This window comes from Triticum urartu, chromosome 7A (assembly GCF_056163025.1).
Source record: "Triticum urartu cultivar PI428250 chromosome 7A, HENAU_Tu73, whole genome shotgun sequence".
Classification (NCBI taxonomy): domain Eukaryota; kingdom Viridiplantae; phylum Streptophyta; class Magnoliopsida; order Poales; family Poaceae; genus Triticum; species Triticum urartu.
This window is the reverse complement of record NC_141879.1, coordinates 135,715,546-135,732,728: the sequence shown is the minus strand read 5'-3', so window position 1 is coordinate 135,732,728 and position 17,183 is coordinate 135,715,546. Positions and strand designations below refer to the sequence as shown.

At 47.0% G+C, this 17,183-nt stretch overlaps 1 protein-coding gene across 1 annotated transcript; it reads right to left on the bottom strand.

The window, feature by feature from the left end:
• Positions 1-844: 844 nt before the first annotated feature.
• On the bottom strand, positions 845-2,403 carry LOC125520440 (uncharacterized). Its single transcript, XM_048685366.2, has 5 exons — positions 2,079-2,403; positions 1,869-1,962; positions 1,619-1,698; positions 1,474-1,536; positions 845-1,378 (listed from the first exon to the last, which is right to left on the bottom strand). Exons 1-5 carry the CDS (start codon positions 2,178-2,180, stop codon positions 1,067-1,069), a joined length of 651 nt encoding a protein of 216 aa, XP_048541323.2. The 5' UTR covers positions 2,181-2,403; the 3' UTR covers positions 845-1,066.
• Between the last annotated feature and the right edge of the window lie 14,780 nt (positions 2,404-17,183).

The window sequence follows — 17,183 nt, the reverse complement described above, 5'->3', positions numbered from 1 at the left end:
GGACCGGAGGGAGTAATAGTTATTTTGCATGAATAAAGAAAAAAATGTTTTGTCTGATAAACACCCTCAAATGTGTAATATCAGATCAAACACTAAGTGAGGCAATTTGGCTCCGTGGATCTAGGGAGCCTAGAACTTTATTTTAATTGAGAAGGATACTTAAAAATTCCAAGACAATTGATTTTTTTTCCCTCCGGTATAGTTGTTTTTCATAAATATGGAAAATTTCATTAAATACTATATGATGATGTGGCACTATATTGTGATTCAAGAGATTTTGTCCCTACTGATAGGAGGGGGTTGTGCGGATGTCCGTTGTACTGAGGCTGGTCATAGTGGAGAGTAACTTATACTAGTGTCATACATATGACACTAGTTTAAATTACTATATTCATAGTGCAAAGTAACATAGTAGTAATGTCATAGAAGACTTTATTAATTAACTTGTAAACTCATCTTGTCTTGAAAAGCGCTATGTTACAGTAACATATTATGTTACCACTTCTCATTAACTATAAGCCACATAAGCAAAAAAATTTCAAAGTGCATTATGTTACTTGCTAAGTTACTCCCACTCTAACTAGCCTGATAGGACAATTGTCCCTCCCGTTGTAAGACTATGAATATGTTTCTTCCGTTGTAATGCACGAGCATTGTGCTAATTTGATTGTAAACATAATTTGGTTGTAAACGTTTTACATAAGTTTGAGAACCCAAATTTTCATATGCGACAAATTGGGTTTATTTTCATTCCATAACTCTTATGGTGCCAATTCAGCAAACTTTGACAGTGTTCTGTTCAGTGTATAAGTTGTTTTTACCATTTCTAATGGCGCCAGCACACTGCTACAATGGATGTAATTTTTACTATATCTAATGTTTCTTTAACCGACATAACAAACGATGAAATAGATCAAAAGCTTTTCTAGAAAGTAAGCAAAAGAATAAACTAATTGAAAAGCTTGGGCATCACATCCTCCAAAACTTGCTGACCGTCGGTCGGTCAGATCCACAGAGCGAGCGCGCATCTACGCTGCCACGCGCGCCGCGCATCCCTCGCTTCCTCCTAGGACGACACGCCGTGGCCCGTCGACAGCCTCTGTTTCTTATTCCTGCCGCCGATGCTCGCGTCCTCCTGCGTCGTCCATGAGGCCGGCATCCCGGAGCCCATCGCCGGGGAACACCGCTTGTTGACGCCATTGTTACTCGACGGCCGTGCTTGCGCAAACGTAGGTCCAGAGGTACAGGATGGACTCGGGGCCGGGGCCGGGGCCTGGACCCGGCGGCCCATAGGTGGCGCACCGCACGCGAACCCACCGGCGACGAGGTCGGCCTGGAACATGTCCACGAACAGCTGCTGCAGCTCCTCGAAGCTATCCTGCAAAGTCACCGCCTCATCAGTAACATCCACTCAAGCCGCTGATGTGAAGGAAAAACAATGTCAGAATGCGGTAAGGAGTTGATCTAACTTACGGTTGGCGTGGCCTGGCTCATCATCTCCGCCATCTCCCCGAAGAAGTCGCCCATCCCCGACACCTGCGTCCACGGGAGAATTCCGGTAAATATCTAAATTGGTTGGCTCGATCCAAAGAAACGTGATACATGGTCGGGTACGTACGTCTTGCTCGCTGCGGCCGTCGCCGTCGCTGTCGTAGACGCCGACGTCGTAGAGGAGGCGCTTGCCGGAGTCGGAGAGCACTGTGCGCACAACATGGAAAACAGAGGACGCCCCGTACGTGGCATATGAGTTTTACCTTTTACGCAGGCTAGCAGGCGGCAGCAGCAGAAAGATGTGCTTCGTCGCCATGAAAATAACTTGTGCGCGCTCGCTAACTAATTAATGGTGATGGAATGGAAGAATTAATGACCGGAGTATGCGCTCTGGATCTCCTGGAACCGCTCCTTGGCCTCCTCCACGCGCGCGGAGCTGCCGGACGCCGAGCACCGGTCCGGATGCCATGTCTGCCACAACAAGATCGAAGAGAACGATCTGATTACAGACAGATTCACGCATGGGTTCCGAATCAACACGAATTACTGGAGACACGCGAACAGCCATGGGTACACGAACAACTCACCATGGCGAGCCTCCGGTAGGCGAGCCTGAGGTCGGCGTCGGAGCACTCCTTCTTGAGCCCCAGGACGGCGTAGAGGTCGGCGTCAGCGGCACCGGAGCCCATGGCGCCGGCAACAGAGGGCTACGTACGGACGTCGGTCGCTGTTGCAGCAGCGGTCAAGCTTGTCGCCGGGACGGTCGTCGGCAGCTGGCCGGAGGGGAAGGAAGCGGGGCCGGAGGGCCGAAGGTGGCGTACGATTGAATGTTCACGAGCGGGCGGACGAGGTGGGGCTGTGTGTCTGTAAAAAACTCTCTCTCTCTCTCTCAACAGGTTGCGTGGGTAGTAGAACGTACGAGAAGAAGAGAAGCTTGTGGTGGCCTCGTGGACGGGTGGGGTCGCCCCTCCACCCGCCGCCGGAAGCCTCCAGAAGCGTTGAGAGGGTGAGACCGACGGCCGGCTGACTTGCTTTTTTCTTCAGTAAAAAATGGGGCAGGAATTTCTGCTTTATGGAGAAAACCGCAACGGGATGCCGCAAATTGGGACCACGTCGGAGTACTTCACCAAACCATCTACTACCCCACAAAAGAAAGAGAAGACAGAGAACCAAACAATCAGATTCATCCATTAGCGAGATTTAAGGACCCTTAATCCTCCAATGTTTAACCCTCTGGTATTTAACGATATAAACCACACATCAAGCCACTAACCCATCGATCGCTAACCCTGCCCCGTCGTTCAAAAAAAAAAAACTCTGGCAACAACGCACGAGGCACGACCTACTGCCCCCTCCTCCCAACGAACGGCACAACACGGGCGGTTCCTCCCGTGCGTCGTTCGACGCCCCGCTGTTCCTCCAGCAGCCGTTCGCCGCCGCTGTTCGCCGCCCGTCACGCCCTTCGCTGTAGGTCGCCACGGGCCGCCTCGCCCTTCACCGCCGGAGCCATCACGCCCTTCGCACTTCCCTCTTCCGAACTGCCCACCACTTCTCACGGACGCCCTCTCTCCCGGCCTCCTCGCCGCCTTCCCGACGCCCTCGCCAACGCGTTCTCAGCGGGGCTCCTCGTCCTCTCGCTGGACCTGACACACTCCTCGGCGCCGTCGCCCCCACCCCCCATCCCGGGTCGCCGTCACCATTGTGCCCTCGTCGGCGCGCTTGGAGCCGGCCTCGCTAATCTGCAGGCGGATGCCAATTTGCAGCAGCAACACCAGCTTCTGCGCGCGAGCAGACGCTAATCTACATTCAAGAGAAGATGCATGTGCACTCGTGGCTCATTTGTTTGTTTTACTGTTTGTTCTGTAAGTATTCTCTAATGCCAGCAATAATAATGCTGCGGCGAACACTGTCCATGCTGCTAGCGATGTATGTGTGAGGAACAGAACGGAGCCATGGTGGAGAACGTCAGCACTATTGTGGCTTTTGTGCTACCCATATGAGCCTACGTCTCCCTTCAGTGAGTAAATACATAGGCAATTCTTCACCAATCCCACTACATGTTTGTCATAGTTACGAGATACAGTCGATTGATGCTTGCAGCCATGATTCATGTTCAGTTGGACCAAATTGGACATGCTATGAGGTCCTTATTTCTCAAAGTTGGCTCTGTTTTAGTTATGTTTTTACTGTATCTAAATAAACAATTTGATTTATGGCTTATGGTGAAGGTGAGAGGATATTCTTTTCATTATGGTAATTGACAGTTACATATGGAAGAGTAGAATTTTCAGTTTCTTATTTTATTTTTTACTGTGGATCGTTAAAGGAGAACTTTAGGTTTTTTATTTAGGTTGGACATTATCAGGAATCTTGTTCTGTCGCCTCTGCTTACTTTACTCTAAGGCAATATGTCCTTTTCTGAATTTATTCCAATATTGCAGAGCCTCTTCTAATTTTTTTTCCTTTTGGCATGGACTAGGATTCACATTGAGTACTACAGTATTCTGTAGAGTACATGTCTGATTATTATTATTTTCCCTACACATATTCTATGGATGTGAAATAGGATAATCTGAACTGAATTTCTATCAACAACAAGCGGCTCAACGAGGACACTGAATTTCTCTCCTGTGAGCGATCATTAATCTCCCACTATGTTCTGTACCTCCTATCTTCTGTACTTCCAAGCTCCTATATTTTTACCTGTGCTGCACTTGCAATATTTCTTCTCGAACTAAACTTCTACACCAATGTCATTTTGTGTTTTTTTTCAAACTCTGATGCTATTGTTTCAGCCAATAATATTGAAATGTGTTCCCCGAGCATATTTGATATTTAACTGTGCTTTGGTAAGGTGCCAGGTGTTACTGGACAAGTAGATACAAAAATACTTATCAGTGCTGGTCAGCAGCAAGTAAGAGAATTGTTTACATCTCATGCCATATATTTGTGTTGTATCAGTATCTAAACTGCTCCTGTGTGCGGGTAACATAGGCAACAATTCAAGTATCGAAGGAACATATGGCTTTTGGAATTTTGTTAGGAAAATTCTCTTTTGTAAGAAGGCCAAATCTTTTCCAAGGATTTTTAAGTGACCATGTATTTCAGGTTTCTGTTCTGTCTCCATTTCTAGGCTTCCTTGAAGTTCTACTGAAATGGCTATTTTGAGTGTCCGCTATCATTTCAATATGAAGTAACATGAGAAGTCAAAATTTGTTGCATTTTTTATCCATATATGAAAAGAAATGAGTCTTAGCTAAAGTTCGAAATTGTTACGCATAAAACAACTAATCTGTCGCTATAAACAAAAATTTAATTGTGTTATGCTTCATGAACATATTGCCATCTATGAAAAGATAGTTTCGAGATATGTATTTCTATTCGACTGTCCCTTTGCCTTCTTTTAGTAAAAACAATAGGGGGACGTGCAGAAATGAGCCATATATAGCGGAATGTGCTATATGCAACACGAATTTTACTACTCCCTCCGATCCAAATTAATTGACGCAGCTTTAGTTCAACTTTGTACTAAAGTTGTACAAGAGTTGCGTCGATTAATTTGGACCGGAGGGAGTACGTATATTTTGGAAGTGCATTTAAAAGAATCAGTGTATCAGGACATACAATTTTTCATTATGCATTGTGATTGATATGCTACGATATATAATTTTGATTGGTTGATAGGCATAGTTGTGTTATTCTTGAAAAAGGTTACATTGCATCAGATTGCTAAGAATCAGTAACCTCAACAATTATAAGCTCCTTGTCGATGTTGTCTCGGAGGGCCAAACTCAGCAACCTGGTGTATGACCAAAAGAAGAGGCTAAACTTGTGAAAATCCATATCGACTTACCTGCAGGAATATGACACTACAAATGTTCAACGCATGATAACAATAGAACTGCTGATGGTCTATAACTTCTATGCACTAGCATGTGACTTGTACTCTTGCAGGGACAGAATTAAGCTTTTTATAGTCATCTGATGGGACGACATTTAATTATTTCTCTCCGTATTAGTTGTCCCTTTGCTGATCACATGTTTATTATGGTGCCTTTTCTTGCTCTTCAATGAAGCGTCTTGCCTTCTTATATCTTGACCTAATACTGGGTGTAATGTACTACAATTTTTGTATACGTGTTCTGCTTAACTAAGATGTGCTTTGAATCCAAATTGGAAGCAACTATTTACTCATCCTATGCCGACTTCCATGTATGCTCAGTATAACATCAATTGTAACATATTATGTAGATTCTGTAGATTTTATTACTTCCCCATGGTTTTAACATGTCAGAGCTAGAGAATCATCATGCAGCTGCATCTCTGTTAGGATCAGGGGACGTTTCCCGTTTATAAGACCAAACGAGTATAATATTTTAGAGTTAGTTCTTTTTTGACTGAAAGTCTGCCAAAATTTACAATGGTTGTGAGGCTTCTTGCTCTGATTTGTCGCCTGAAGTAGCAGAGATCATCGTGGCTAAATCCTTTTTGTATGGTGTGAAAGGCTGCTGATTGTCTGAACGTTCTTTATTCTGTAAATGAGTGTAAATCTTGTCCGCCACTTGACTATTAATGATTATTTACAACATTTGAAGATGTGAGCACATGCATTATGTATCCGAATCTGGTATGTTGTGAAGGTTTTTAAGTGACCAAGCACATTTCTCATTTGGCTGCTCAGTCTGTATCTATACACAAAACCACTCCGTGGGCATGTACATTTCTAGCTCTGTTTGAAGCCATCTCTGTGCAACCATTTTGTTCTCCATCCAAATTGGATTCCCCGGTCACAATACATACTTATTTTAAATTATCTTTTGAACAAAGTTCATTCTGGATGAGAATTATGTTTGTATTTTGACTATGAGTCACAAAGTTTTGGCGTGGTAGCTGACAGGGCTACTGATGGCGGTGGCGTGTGGCTTCTGGGACAACGACGTCAAGTGCTTCGTGTACACATTGCACTCCAAATGTCCGACAAAATGTCCACACTAAAGATGGATTCAAATGAAAAGGAAAACATTGCTACGTGGACATGACTCGGTCGAAACCATGCCGAGTCAGCTTCAGCTGAGTCGAGGGACAAAACTTTTTTGGTTTGAAAAGTTCAAGTTGCAAGTTGTCATGTTTTTAAGTTGAGGTATGAAACATGCACTTCTCAATTAATTGAAAGACTAAAAATAGACTTTCTCATTATTTTATGCTAATGTGATTCTTATTTGGTTAAAGTTTGACATGCGTTGCACGTGAAAGCTTGTTTTGGGGTTCCACGAATGGTTTGGATCCTCTCGGCTTCCGTTAACAAAATGAATGCCTCGCCCCCGCAAATGCTTCTTTTACATTATTATAATTAAATTCGTAATCTTAAAGGTTTTGAATGGTACAATTTTTATGACGTATGGCTCGTAGTACTATCTCTCTGTTCTGGTTTATTGGTCCCTTCGTATTTGGTATCAAATTTTGACCATAGATTTAACTAAGAAAATATTAATGCATGTCATAAAGATTATATTATTTAATCGTATTTGTACATAGTTTCCGATGGAATAATCTTCAATGACATGCATTGACATTTTATTAGTTAAATTTATGATCAAAGTTTGACACTAAATACTAAAAAGGACCAATAAACTAGGACAAAGATAGTATAAAGTTTTTCAAACTTTAATCATAAGACGCCAAGCAGCATGGAAGTAATACATGTTCACTTTGTGATGCTGAAAACCTTTTTGCTCGGGCCAAAGCATTGTTTTATGTGAACAGGAAATATGGCCTCCGCTTCCTAGAACCGGTGAAAAGCTTAAATGGAACATGATGATCGGTAATACCCATGTACAAGAACATATCATATTTACCTCGCAAAAAAAAAGGAACATATCATATTTGGATGTGCCAAAGTGGAAATTTCGGCCGGCCAGCCCCAGGACTATATATAGTGATGTAGGCGGACATGTCCGCTTTATTCGCATCTGTCCGCGTCGAATGGAGATACACTAATTACTATCGCTGTAATTCTCGCGCCAAAACTGAGATAATCAACACGGACCCAGGCGGACGACGCGGGTGTGCATCCCTAATTGTGTTTTGCTTTATCCTTACCGAAATTTTCTTGAACCTGCTATATATTATGAGACGGAGGGAGTATGTCGTACAAGACGTTCGATAAGATGTGTTTGGTTGTTGTAGCTCCATGGTTGATACCAATGAATTGCAATGTTTCCTGCAGCACCGAAGTGCATGGAATTTTACTACTTTTGGTCACATTGTGTTTGGAGATTCGAGAACCCTTGCTGGAAAATGACAGCAGAGAGAAGATATTATTATGTGGCCGGTCTCCGGAAAGCTCCCGGCGTGCCGGCTCGGCAGGGCGGGCCATTGCGCGGCCACCGTCTACGTGGCCACCAGAAGCCGGCGATCCGAAAAGCGCAGTTGTCCAGCACCTTCAGTGCATGCACCTGGCCAGCCTCTAGAAGCCTCCTATCACTCCACTTTTTTTAACCCGCTCGAGAGAAGAGCCTGGATGCTACCTGATTTCCTGCTGCCGCGTCCGGTCAGAATGTGGCGACGTATTTTGCTTTCCTGGTACCAAGTGATCCCAACAAGTGACTATATAAGTGAATCTACATTTTAAAATATGTCTACATATTTTTGTACTCCGTATGTTGTAGTTTATTTGAAATGTTTAAAAAAATTTATATTTAAAAACAAAGGAAGTACATGATAAGCCTTGTTTTAATTTGACATAGTAAGTATCACCCGCTGTACTTAAATATAGCTCGCCCATGTCGATGATTAGCCAAAATTGACAATGTGCCAGTGGGGGTATAAACAATACGCTTACGTCAGGCAATGATTTCTTGAAAATGCGCATGAGCATGTAAATCATTCATTAAAGAAGAAACAGCTGAAAAAAAATCATTCATTAAAGAAGCAGCAGCTGAAAAAACCCGAATACGATGCCCTTCAACTTATAACACCATCCACGCCACAATTACAACCAAAGTACTTGCCTAGCCCAACCGACGGCGGTGAGGGAAGGAGACGAGGGAGGGGACGGCTGTGGCGGAAGATTAGGGTTCCGCTCGAGTCGTCCCTGAGAGGAGTGACCCCGGGATAGTACGTATATCTGACCATTGGCTGTTGTTCAACAGAAAGTAACGTGAAAAGTTGAAGAGTTTATAAGTTGGATGTCAAGTGCTGCAGATTGGCGAAAGGGTCCCTTCCCCTCCCCCCCCCCTCCCCGCACCGCACCGGGGAGCCCCCGCCCTCCTACAGTCTCGCCCCATCTCCGCTCCCCTCCGCTGCCGTCGCCCGGGGCGTCACAGGGCTAAGCCCTTGTGGCGTGGCGGCGGCGGCGGTTTTCTCCTCGGATCTCGATCTGGTTGGGAGGCGTCGCTCCTTTCCGGCCAGATCGGCGGCGGTGGCACAGATCGGCGGCGGCTGCGGCGGGGGAGGACGGCACCAGCAACGGTGGATCTGGCCTTGACTCAGCCGGGCTAATTCGTTGTGTTACCGATCTTAATCGCCATCCGTGGTGCACTGCTCCTGGACTTGATCTGCAACACGAGGATGTCTGGGGCGCCGGCCCTAGGCTTGTTGGTGGTGGCCTTCTTCTTTGTCGGAGTTGGTCGGCCGGCTGGCTGTGTTGGCATGGTCATGGCGGCGGTGCTCGCAGTGACCGACGACTTGGCCGGTCGGCGGCGGCGGAACTTAGCCGGTGGTAGCGGTAATGTTCTGTCTAGATCCCGGGCGGCGGCCCTGGAGGGTGGCGGCCGGTGAAGTTAGGGCTTCCCGCGGCGGCATGGCGTGGTGCAGTCCCTGTCCAAGGCGGATCTGTGACGGCAATCTGCTATGGATTGGTTCGGATCAGAGACGGCGACGAGCGCGTGGGAACCTTCTCGGCGGCTCTCGCGGCTTGGCGAGGCGGTGTGGGAGCCCTCTTCCTAAGCTCCAGTGGTGTCACACTCAGGCAGTGGCCGGTGCGCCAGGGATCCCACGGTGGCACTGTTGTTGCGGGTGGTCGCCGGATCTAGGCGGCTGGATCTGGGGCTTTGAAGGCGGTCGAGACGGTGCATAAGTTATTGGGTGGATTTCTTGGGACGGATCCGGGTTAAAACCTGGTCTTCAGTCGATGGCTGGAGCCGGTGATGATGATGCCCTTATCATCGTTTCCTTCATGAAGGCATCATTGAGGTGAAGCTCCCAACTCCACTCAATACCTCTGGGGAAACCCTAGATCAGCTGATTGGATGTTGGCGACAATTGTGTCGTAACCCCCTTGGGGGCGGCATTCTTGGAGGTGCACTCGGCTTCGCGGGACCAGCGGACGGCTTCTTTGGCGGAGCGGTGCTTCATCCATACATTGATGGCGATGGATCTTGACGGCGTGGCGCAATGCAGATTCGGAGTTCAATGTGGGAGGATGAACTCGCGCAGGAGGACGACACTGTCTGGCGTCGTGGTGGCGTCGATGGCAGAGAGACCTAGCACGGTAGATGCAACAGTACAGCTCTAAAGATGGACTCGTGGCAGGTGGCTGGGGCGGTCTCATACCCGGCAGGCATCCTGGTTGAGGAGTGCGCCGGACTGGTAGGAGCCCCATACCAGACAGGCGTCCTGGTTGGGACCTCAGGTCTTAGATGTTTAGATTTGGCTGCGATGTCTGTTTGGTATTAGGCCCAGGCTATCAGCGCCCCTTCATCAACAGTGATTGCTTAGACGGTGGATTTAGTCTTACTGTTGTATGACTTTGTAACGTCTTGTGAAAATAATTAATAAAATGACCGCATGCATCGCCCAGATGCAGAGGCCGGGGTCATCCTTCTTTTTTTTAAAAGTGCTGCAGATTATTCGTCATGCAGCTTAGATGACAAATAGGCGTGTATAGGGAAGCAACATGGAAATGTCCACTCAACATCTTAAAAAAAGATCATGTATATTGAGTTTATCTTCCCAACCATGGGTTTAAGCCATTAGGGCATCTCCAAGGCGGATCCATAAACCTCTCGCAACCGTCTGGACTGAGCTGTCCGGATCGTGGAAGCCATCCAACGGAGTGGTCCGGACGCGATTTCTCCCGCAAACCAAAGATAAACGTGGGGGAGGTTTGCGGGAATCCGGATAATCTCAAGCCTGCTTCTGACCGTCTTAGCCCACCAAAAGCCCGTCAACCGCCCCTCCCGCGCTTTCTGTTCGATGCACGTGCCGCTTACCACGCCGCATTCATACCGGCCTAGAGCACACGAAGGCCGATATTGATGCCGTGATATGCCCGATGAGAGGGAGGGACGACAGCTCGGTAGCAGGAGCAGTACGACTAGCGCAATGCCACTCGCCGCTCCGCGTTCGCCTAGAGCGACGTGGCATCGGACTGGGTCCGCAACGACCCAGACATCGCCGCCATGTGGGCGCTCGACCGCTCCGTGACCACGGCGAAGATGGCCGCCAGGCGTCGCCGTCGCCTTGACAGCGAGCTCACCAAGATCGGCGAGGAGTGGTCGCTTAGCGACTGCTCCGCCAATGCCGGACGCGGCAAGGCCACCGCCAGGGCTTCGAAGGCTACGTCGGCAGTGGCCTCGGCAGCACTCCGCATGGCACAGCAGGAGGCGGAGCGGCAGGCAGCCGCTGAACAAGGCTGCCACGGCCCTCCGACGCGGTACGCCGTTGGAGGGATGACGACGACGACGATGGCACTGACGGAGATGGCGGTGCGGCAGGGCAAGGCGGCCACGCGTATTCGTCCGGTACAGGGTTCATGTTTTTTCTTCTTCTATTTTTTAGTTAAAGGGGCGAAATATTGACCTTTTTATGCAAATTAGATCCGAACTTGAATGAAATCCGTCTGGTTTGATCAAATTTTATCCGGTTGGTTCGTATTGTTGGCCGGATGTATGCGGCTAACAGGGACCAGTCCGCGGATGGATGCGGAAGGTTTTGCGCGGGTTGCCGTTGGAGATACCCTTAGACAGCTTACATGGTTTTTCAGGCAAACATAACATAATATACATATGATACGTAGCTGATGATTTAGATGTTTAAAGTAAAACAACATGTGAATGTTATGTCGATTAGTCTAGCAAAATCTGAAGTGAGGGATTGGACAAGAGACATTTTCTTATGAGCACATACAAGATTACACGCAAAGTTTATTATGGCTGACGAATGATTTTGATTACTGTCACATACAACTTAACTTTTTTGTAGGTTATTTCAGAGCTACAGTTTAGATCCGTATGTGGTTCTTACTCACTCCTATGGGTTTCAGGAAGCCTTTGGTTACTGGGTGCAACCAATAGGAGATGGTGGCTCGGGATATATTTAACCGGTTCGGATGGCGCTCGTATAACAGGATGGGAGTCTATGGAGCTTATCCTTCTTATTACCGTACCGGTTGTCATTGTCCACCCGTACTCTTTTGTTTTTTCTATTTTGTTTTGTTCCGCTCCGTTTGCGAGGTGTAAGACCTTTATAATGATACCTTCTGGATTTTTAATAAGATGACCGCATGCATCATCATGATGCAGAGGCCGAGGGCATGCCTCCATTTTCAAAAAAAACATGACATGCTAAAATGGAGAAGGTGTCAGTGTTTAGTGCCGTTTAAGTGGAATATCTTTTGTGCATTCATGGTCTTGGAATCTCTTACGGAGCTCGTGGTTGCGGACATGGTTCCATTTGTTTGGAAGTGATGTTTTGTTTTTATTTCTTCATTGTACCTACACTTTAACTACAACAGAGTACATGCAAATGAAATATATGGGTAATCATGTCACCTACGGGACGGTGGCGCAACGTATTTGAGATTGCTCAAAGTAACCATTTCTTCACTGTAGTGAAACTATGGTTCCTTATGTGAAGTGGATGTTGTAACGACCCGTATATTTTCATATAGTATTTCCACCCTTGACCAGATAATTAAGTAGAATTCATTAAGCAAATACATATCAGATTTCTTCAACAAGCATCGTAACCACTCAAGTATATATATAATTATATTCATAAACCTCAGACAGTATAACTGTACAAGTGTATTACAAGTCTTGGGAAAAAATATAGGGAGACCATGCTATGCTTACAGTTGGACCAACACAAAAATATCTCTAGGTCAACCAGAACAGCAAGACACATGGACCACCACCCTCACGTGCACCATATTAATAGTCAATTGGTCAACAGTATAGTCTATGTATGAGCTTCAACCTTCAGTCAATTAGAAGCTAGCACCTGTGAGAACAATGGAGAAGGGGATGGGCAGCCATACCAGCCAAGGGAGGTGGATATCAGATATTAGATGGCAAGGAGAGCTCCCAACTCCACTCAATACCTCTGGGGGAAACCCTAAATCAACTAATCGGATGTTGGCGACAATTGTGCCGTAACCCCTTTGGGGGCGGCATTCTTGGAGGTGCACTCGGCTTCACGGGACCAGCGGACGGCTTCTTTGGCGGAGCGGTGCTTCATCCATACATTGATGACGATGGATCTTGACGGCGCGGCGCAGTGCAGATTCGGAGTTCGATGTGGGAGGATGGACTCGCGCAGGAGGACGACGCTGTCTGGCGTCGTGATGGCGTCGATGGCAGAGAGACCTGGCACGGTAGATGCAACAGTACAACTCTGAAGATGGACTCGTGACAGGTAGCTGCGGCAGCCTCATACCCGGCATGCATCCTAATTGAGGAGTGCGCCGGACTGGTAGGAGCCCCATACCAGGCAGGCGTCCTGGTTGAGACCTCAGGTCTTAAATGTTTAGGTTTGGCTGCAATGTCTGTTTGGTATTAGGCACAGTCTATCAACGCCCCTTCATCAATTGGATAGGTATAGCGACAATTGTTGTTTAGACGGTGGCTTTAGTCTTACTGTTGTATGACTTTGTAAAGTCTTGTGAGAATAATTAATAAAATGGTCGCACGCATCGCCCGAATGCAAAGGCTGGGGTCATCCTCTTTTTCTAAAAAAAATGTGCTGCAGATTATTCGTCATGCAGCTTAGATGACAAATAGGCGTGTATAGGGAAGCAACGTGGAAATGTCCACTCAACATCTTTAAAAAAAGATCATGTATATTGAGTTTATCTTCCCAATCATGGGTTTAAACCATTAGGGCATCTTCAAGGCGGATTCATAAACCTCCTGCAACCGCCTGGACTGAGCTGTCCGGACCGCGAAAGCCATCCAACGAAGCGGTCCGGACGTGATTTCTTTCGCAAACCGAAGATAAACGTGGGGGAGGTTTGCCAGAATCCGGACAATCTCAAGTCTGCTTCTGACCGTCCTAGCCCACCAAAAATCCGTCAACCGCCCCTCCCGCGCTTTTCTTTCGATGCACGCGCCGCTTACCACGCCGCATTCATCCGGCCTAGAGCACGCGAAGGCCGACATTGATACCGCGATATGACCGGTGAGAGGGAGGGAGGGCGGCTCTGCAGCAGGAGTAGTACGACTGGCGCAATGCCAGTCGCCGCTCTGCGTTCGCCCTGTTCAAGAAAGTTTCTTCCCCCGGGAATATGAACTATCGAGCTAGCAAAAAAGAAATAAATGGGCTTTGTGGTGCCGTTTATCACGCCATTTACATCCCTACTTGGGACACAAGACAGTACCCCTACCATTGAGCTAACACTCAGTTCTCAGAGCTTGTAGAATAATTGAGGAATTTTTCATACAAATAAATCTATAAATGTGATAGATAAATCATGATGAATAGATTAAACATGGTGATTTAATAAAAAATAATACTCCCTCTATCCCAAAATAAGTGGCTCAACTTTGTACTAACTCTAGTACAAAATTGCACTAAGCTTGAGACACTTATTTTAGGACAGAGGAAATAATAGACATGTCATAAGGTATGTACAATAAAAAATACCAATGCCTTGATCCATAGTATGGCATATTCAGAAACAATCTCTAATCCCTAATGAACATAAGGAATAAGGGAACGTCACAATGGAAGAAGAAGCATTTCTAGTCGTAGCACCACCACCGAGCGGCATGTTGTGGAGGAGGTTGTCGATATTGGGGAAGAAGTCTTCATCCAGAAAGTAGTTCTCATGATGTGCCACCGTGATGGAGAAGTATCCAGCAGTCGCTCAAGAGCCCTCCAGAAAAACCTGATCACCCCTCTCCCATACATGATGACAAAACCCGGGGTTTCGAAGGCCTGTTTTCTCACTACGCGTTGTGCGCCGAGCAGCGAGAAGGGAAAACAATAGGCGGCACAATAATTGAAACCAAGAAATGAAGAGATGAAGTGACAAATGTCTACAGAAGAGGAGGAACCTCTCTTATACACTACAGTCACAACTGTCTGGTTTTGTTCTCCACTAGCGCAATAATGTTTGGGTCTTTTCCTTGCGTGACAGGCAGCAGACACAAGTGGCATGGGTCCTAGGGCGGTTCAATCACGAAGCAGGATGCACGTGACGAAGGAGGAGTGTGCGTGTATGTGTCCTCTTCTCAACCTCTTTGTGGTGTGTGGAACAGTTCATCTATGTTGGTTAGGGATGTAGGCGGACATGTCCGCTGTGTCTGCGTTGAACGGAGATACACTAATCATGGTTGCAGTAATTATTGTGCTAACCCTGAAATAATCAACACAGACATACACGGACGTGGCATCCTTAATTGTATTTTGCTTATCCTTATTAAATACTCTCATCATTTCATAATGTAGTTCATATAGATTTTTCAAAAAGTCAAACCTCATCAACTTTGACAACTTTTTAGAGAAAAACATTTACATCCAGAATGCCAAGCATATATTCATTATAAGTAGTTTCATATTTTATACATTTAATATTGTAGATATAAATAATTTTCTTTATAAACTTGGTCAAAGTTTGCAAAGTTTGACTTTTCAAAAAATCTATACGTGCCACATTAGGGAACATAGGGAGTAATTTGTAACCTACTCGATATGCTCTTCTGATGCTGGTGCAGTTTATGTCGTACTCCCTCCGTTTCTTTTTACTCCGCATATAAGATTTGTCTTAATTCTATTTGCAAAAATAAATCTTAATTCAAACATCATAAAACTTGACCCACCACATGGCATATGTTGTAAAGTATTTAAAAACTCGATAAAATTTGACCAAATTTATATAAAAATATATCAGCATCTACAATGCTAAAGATATACTATATAGAAGTTAATTTGATGATTCGTCTAATAATGAATTGATTTGATACTGTGAATGAGATATGTTTTTCGTATAATCTTGCTCAAACTTGATGAAGATGCGGAGTGAAAAGAAACGGGTGGAGCACTACTTGACGTTCGATAAGATGTGTTCTGTTGTTGAAGCTCCATTGTTGTTTTTTCTTCTTTGCGAAACTTATTGATCCATTGTTGAGACCTGCTCAATTGTGTTTTTTCCTTTTTGCAAAACTTATTGATCCATTGTTGAGACCTGCTCAATTGCTTTTCTAGTGGAAGTGCTGAAGGGACTGTTTGGTTCTAGGCTTAAGAGTACAACACTTATACAATGTTGCAAACTTGATTAAGATTAGTTCTTCAAAATGAGAGCTAAAAATTGACAAGTCTAACAGAATCTTGCCGTACTTTTTGAATGTATGTAATGTGGGACCCTAGTGTGACCTGCCTAAATTGTGGCTTTAACCAAACACACACTTAAGTTAGTTAAACTTGTCTAATCTTAGATGTGACAATCTTTGACAAACTTAGTCTTAAACCAAAAAGCCTTGAAGTGTCTACGGGACTTCACCACTCTGGTCACAATTTGGTCTTAGTGCGTACTTAGAGCATCTCCAGCCGCGTCCCCAACAGGCTCTTTTCAGGCTTTTTTTTCACGCTGGCGCCCAAAAATCAGCCCAGTCACGCCCATAGGAGCCCGTTTTTCGCCGGTTTGAGCCGAAACTGGTGCCGGTGGCCCCAGGCCGAACCCAGCGCGCTGGGGACGCCCGAGGGCGCCGGGGCGAGCGATTTTGATTCAAAAGAGCCGCGGGCCCGCCGAGTCAGCGACACGCGCCTCGTCTTACCAAGAACGCGTCGGTTTCTCGCGGGGACTCAATGGCAAGGCTGCCGCCGGTCAGCCTTGCCATTGATTCCTCACAGGCGGCGCGTCACGGGCGGGCGGTCGCGGCGACGCCTCCCTTTCCGCCACGCGTACACATGGACGTGGGGCTATAATAGCGGCTCCCCCTCGCCGCTGGTCACACCAGTCCGAGCCCAAACTAGCCGCCAAGCTCTGCCTCTCTCCCGTTCGCCGTCGAGCTCTGCCTATCTCCCCTTCCCTTCCCTCTCAGCGATGGCCGAACGCTTCCCCGGCGACACGGCGGCGGCCAACGGCTTCGGCCGCCGCTCGCTCCACGAGTGGCAGGCACACCTCCTCTTCGAGGCCAACATCCCGGCGTCGCCTGACATGCGTGTGGGCGTTTCCACCCCCGGTGCCCGACGTCGACGCGCGCCCCGGCATCTTCGCCGCCCTTCCCCAGTACGCCGCCGAAAATCACACGTCGTGGGCGGCGTACTTCCAGCGCCGGCAGGCGCAGCGGCTGGCGTCCACCAATGGGGCACCAGTGGTGGGCGACGTCAAGAACAGCGACGGGCGCCGCGTATGGTGGGGCGCCCCCGGCCGCATGCTCCACGAGGTGCTGGCATACCTCGAGGGCGGCAAAACCCCGCCACTGGCATACCCTACCGCCTCCCCCCCCCGCTGGAGCGGCGGGCAATGG

What these genes read in the sequence shown, in the direction of transcription:
- LOC125520440 (XM_048685366.2), bottom strand. Translation starts at nt 2,180, where the DNA reads ATGGGCTCCGGTGCCGCTGACGCCGACCTCTACGCCGTCCTGGGGCTC. An exon ending in CCTACCGGAGGCTCGCCATG is followed by an intron (nt 1,963 to 2,078) that starts GTGAGTTGTTCG and finishes TTGTTGTGGCAG; the next exon opens with ACATGGCATCCGGACCGGTG. An exon ending in GATCCAGAGCGCATACTCCG is followed by an intron (nt 1,699 to 1,868) that starts GTCATTAATTCT and finishes TTGTGCGCACAG; the next exon opens with TGCTCTCCGACTCCGGCAAG.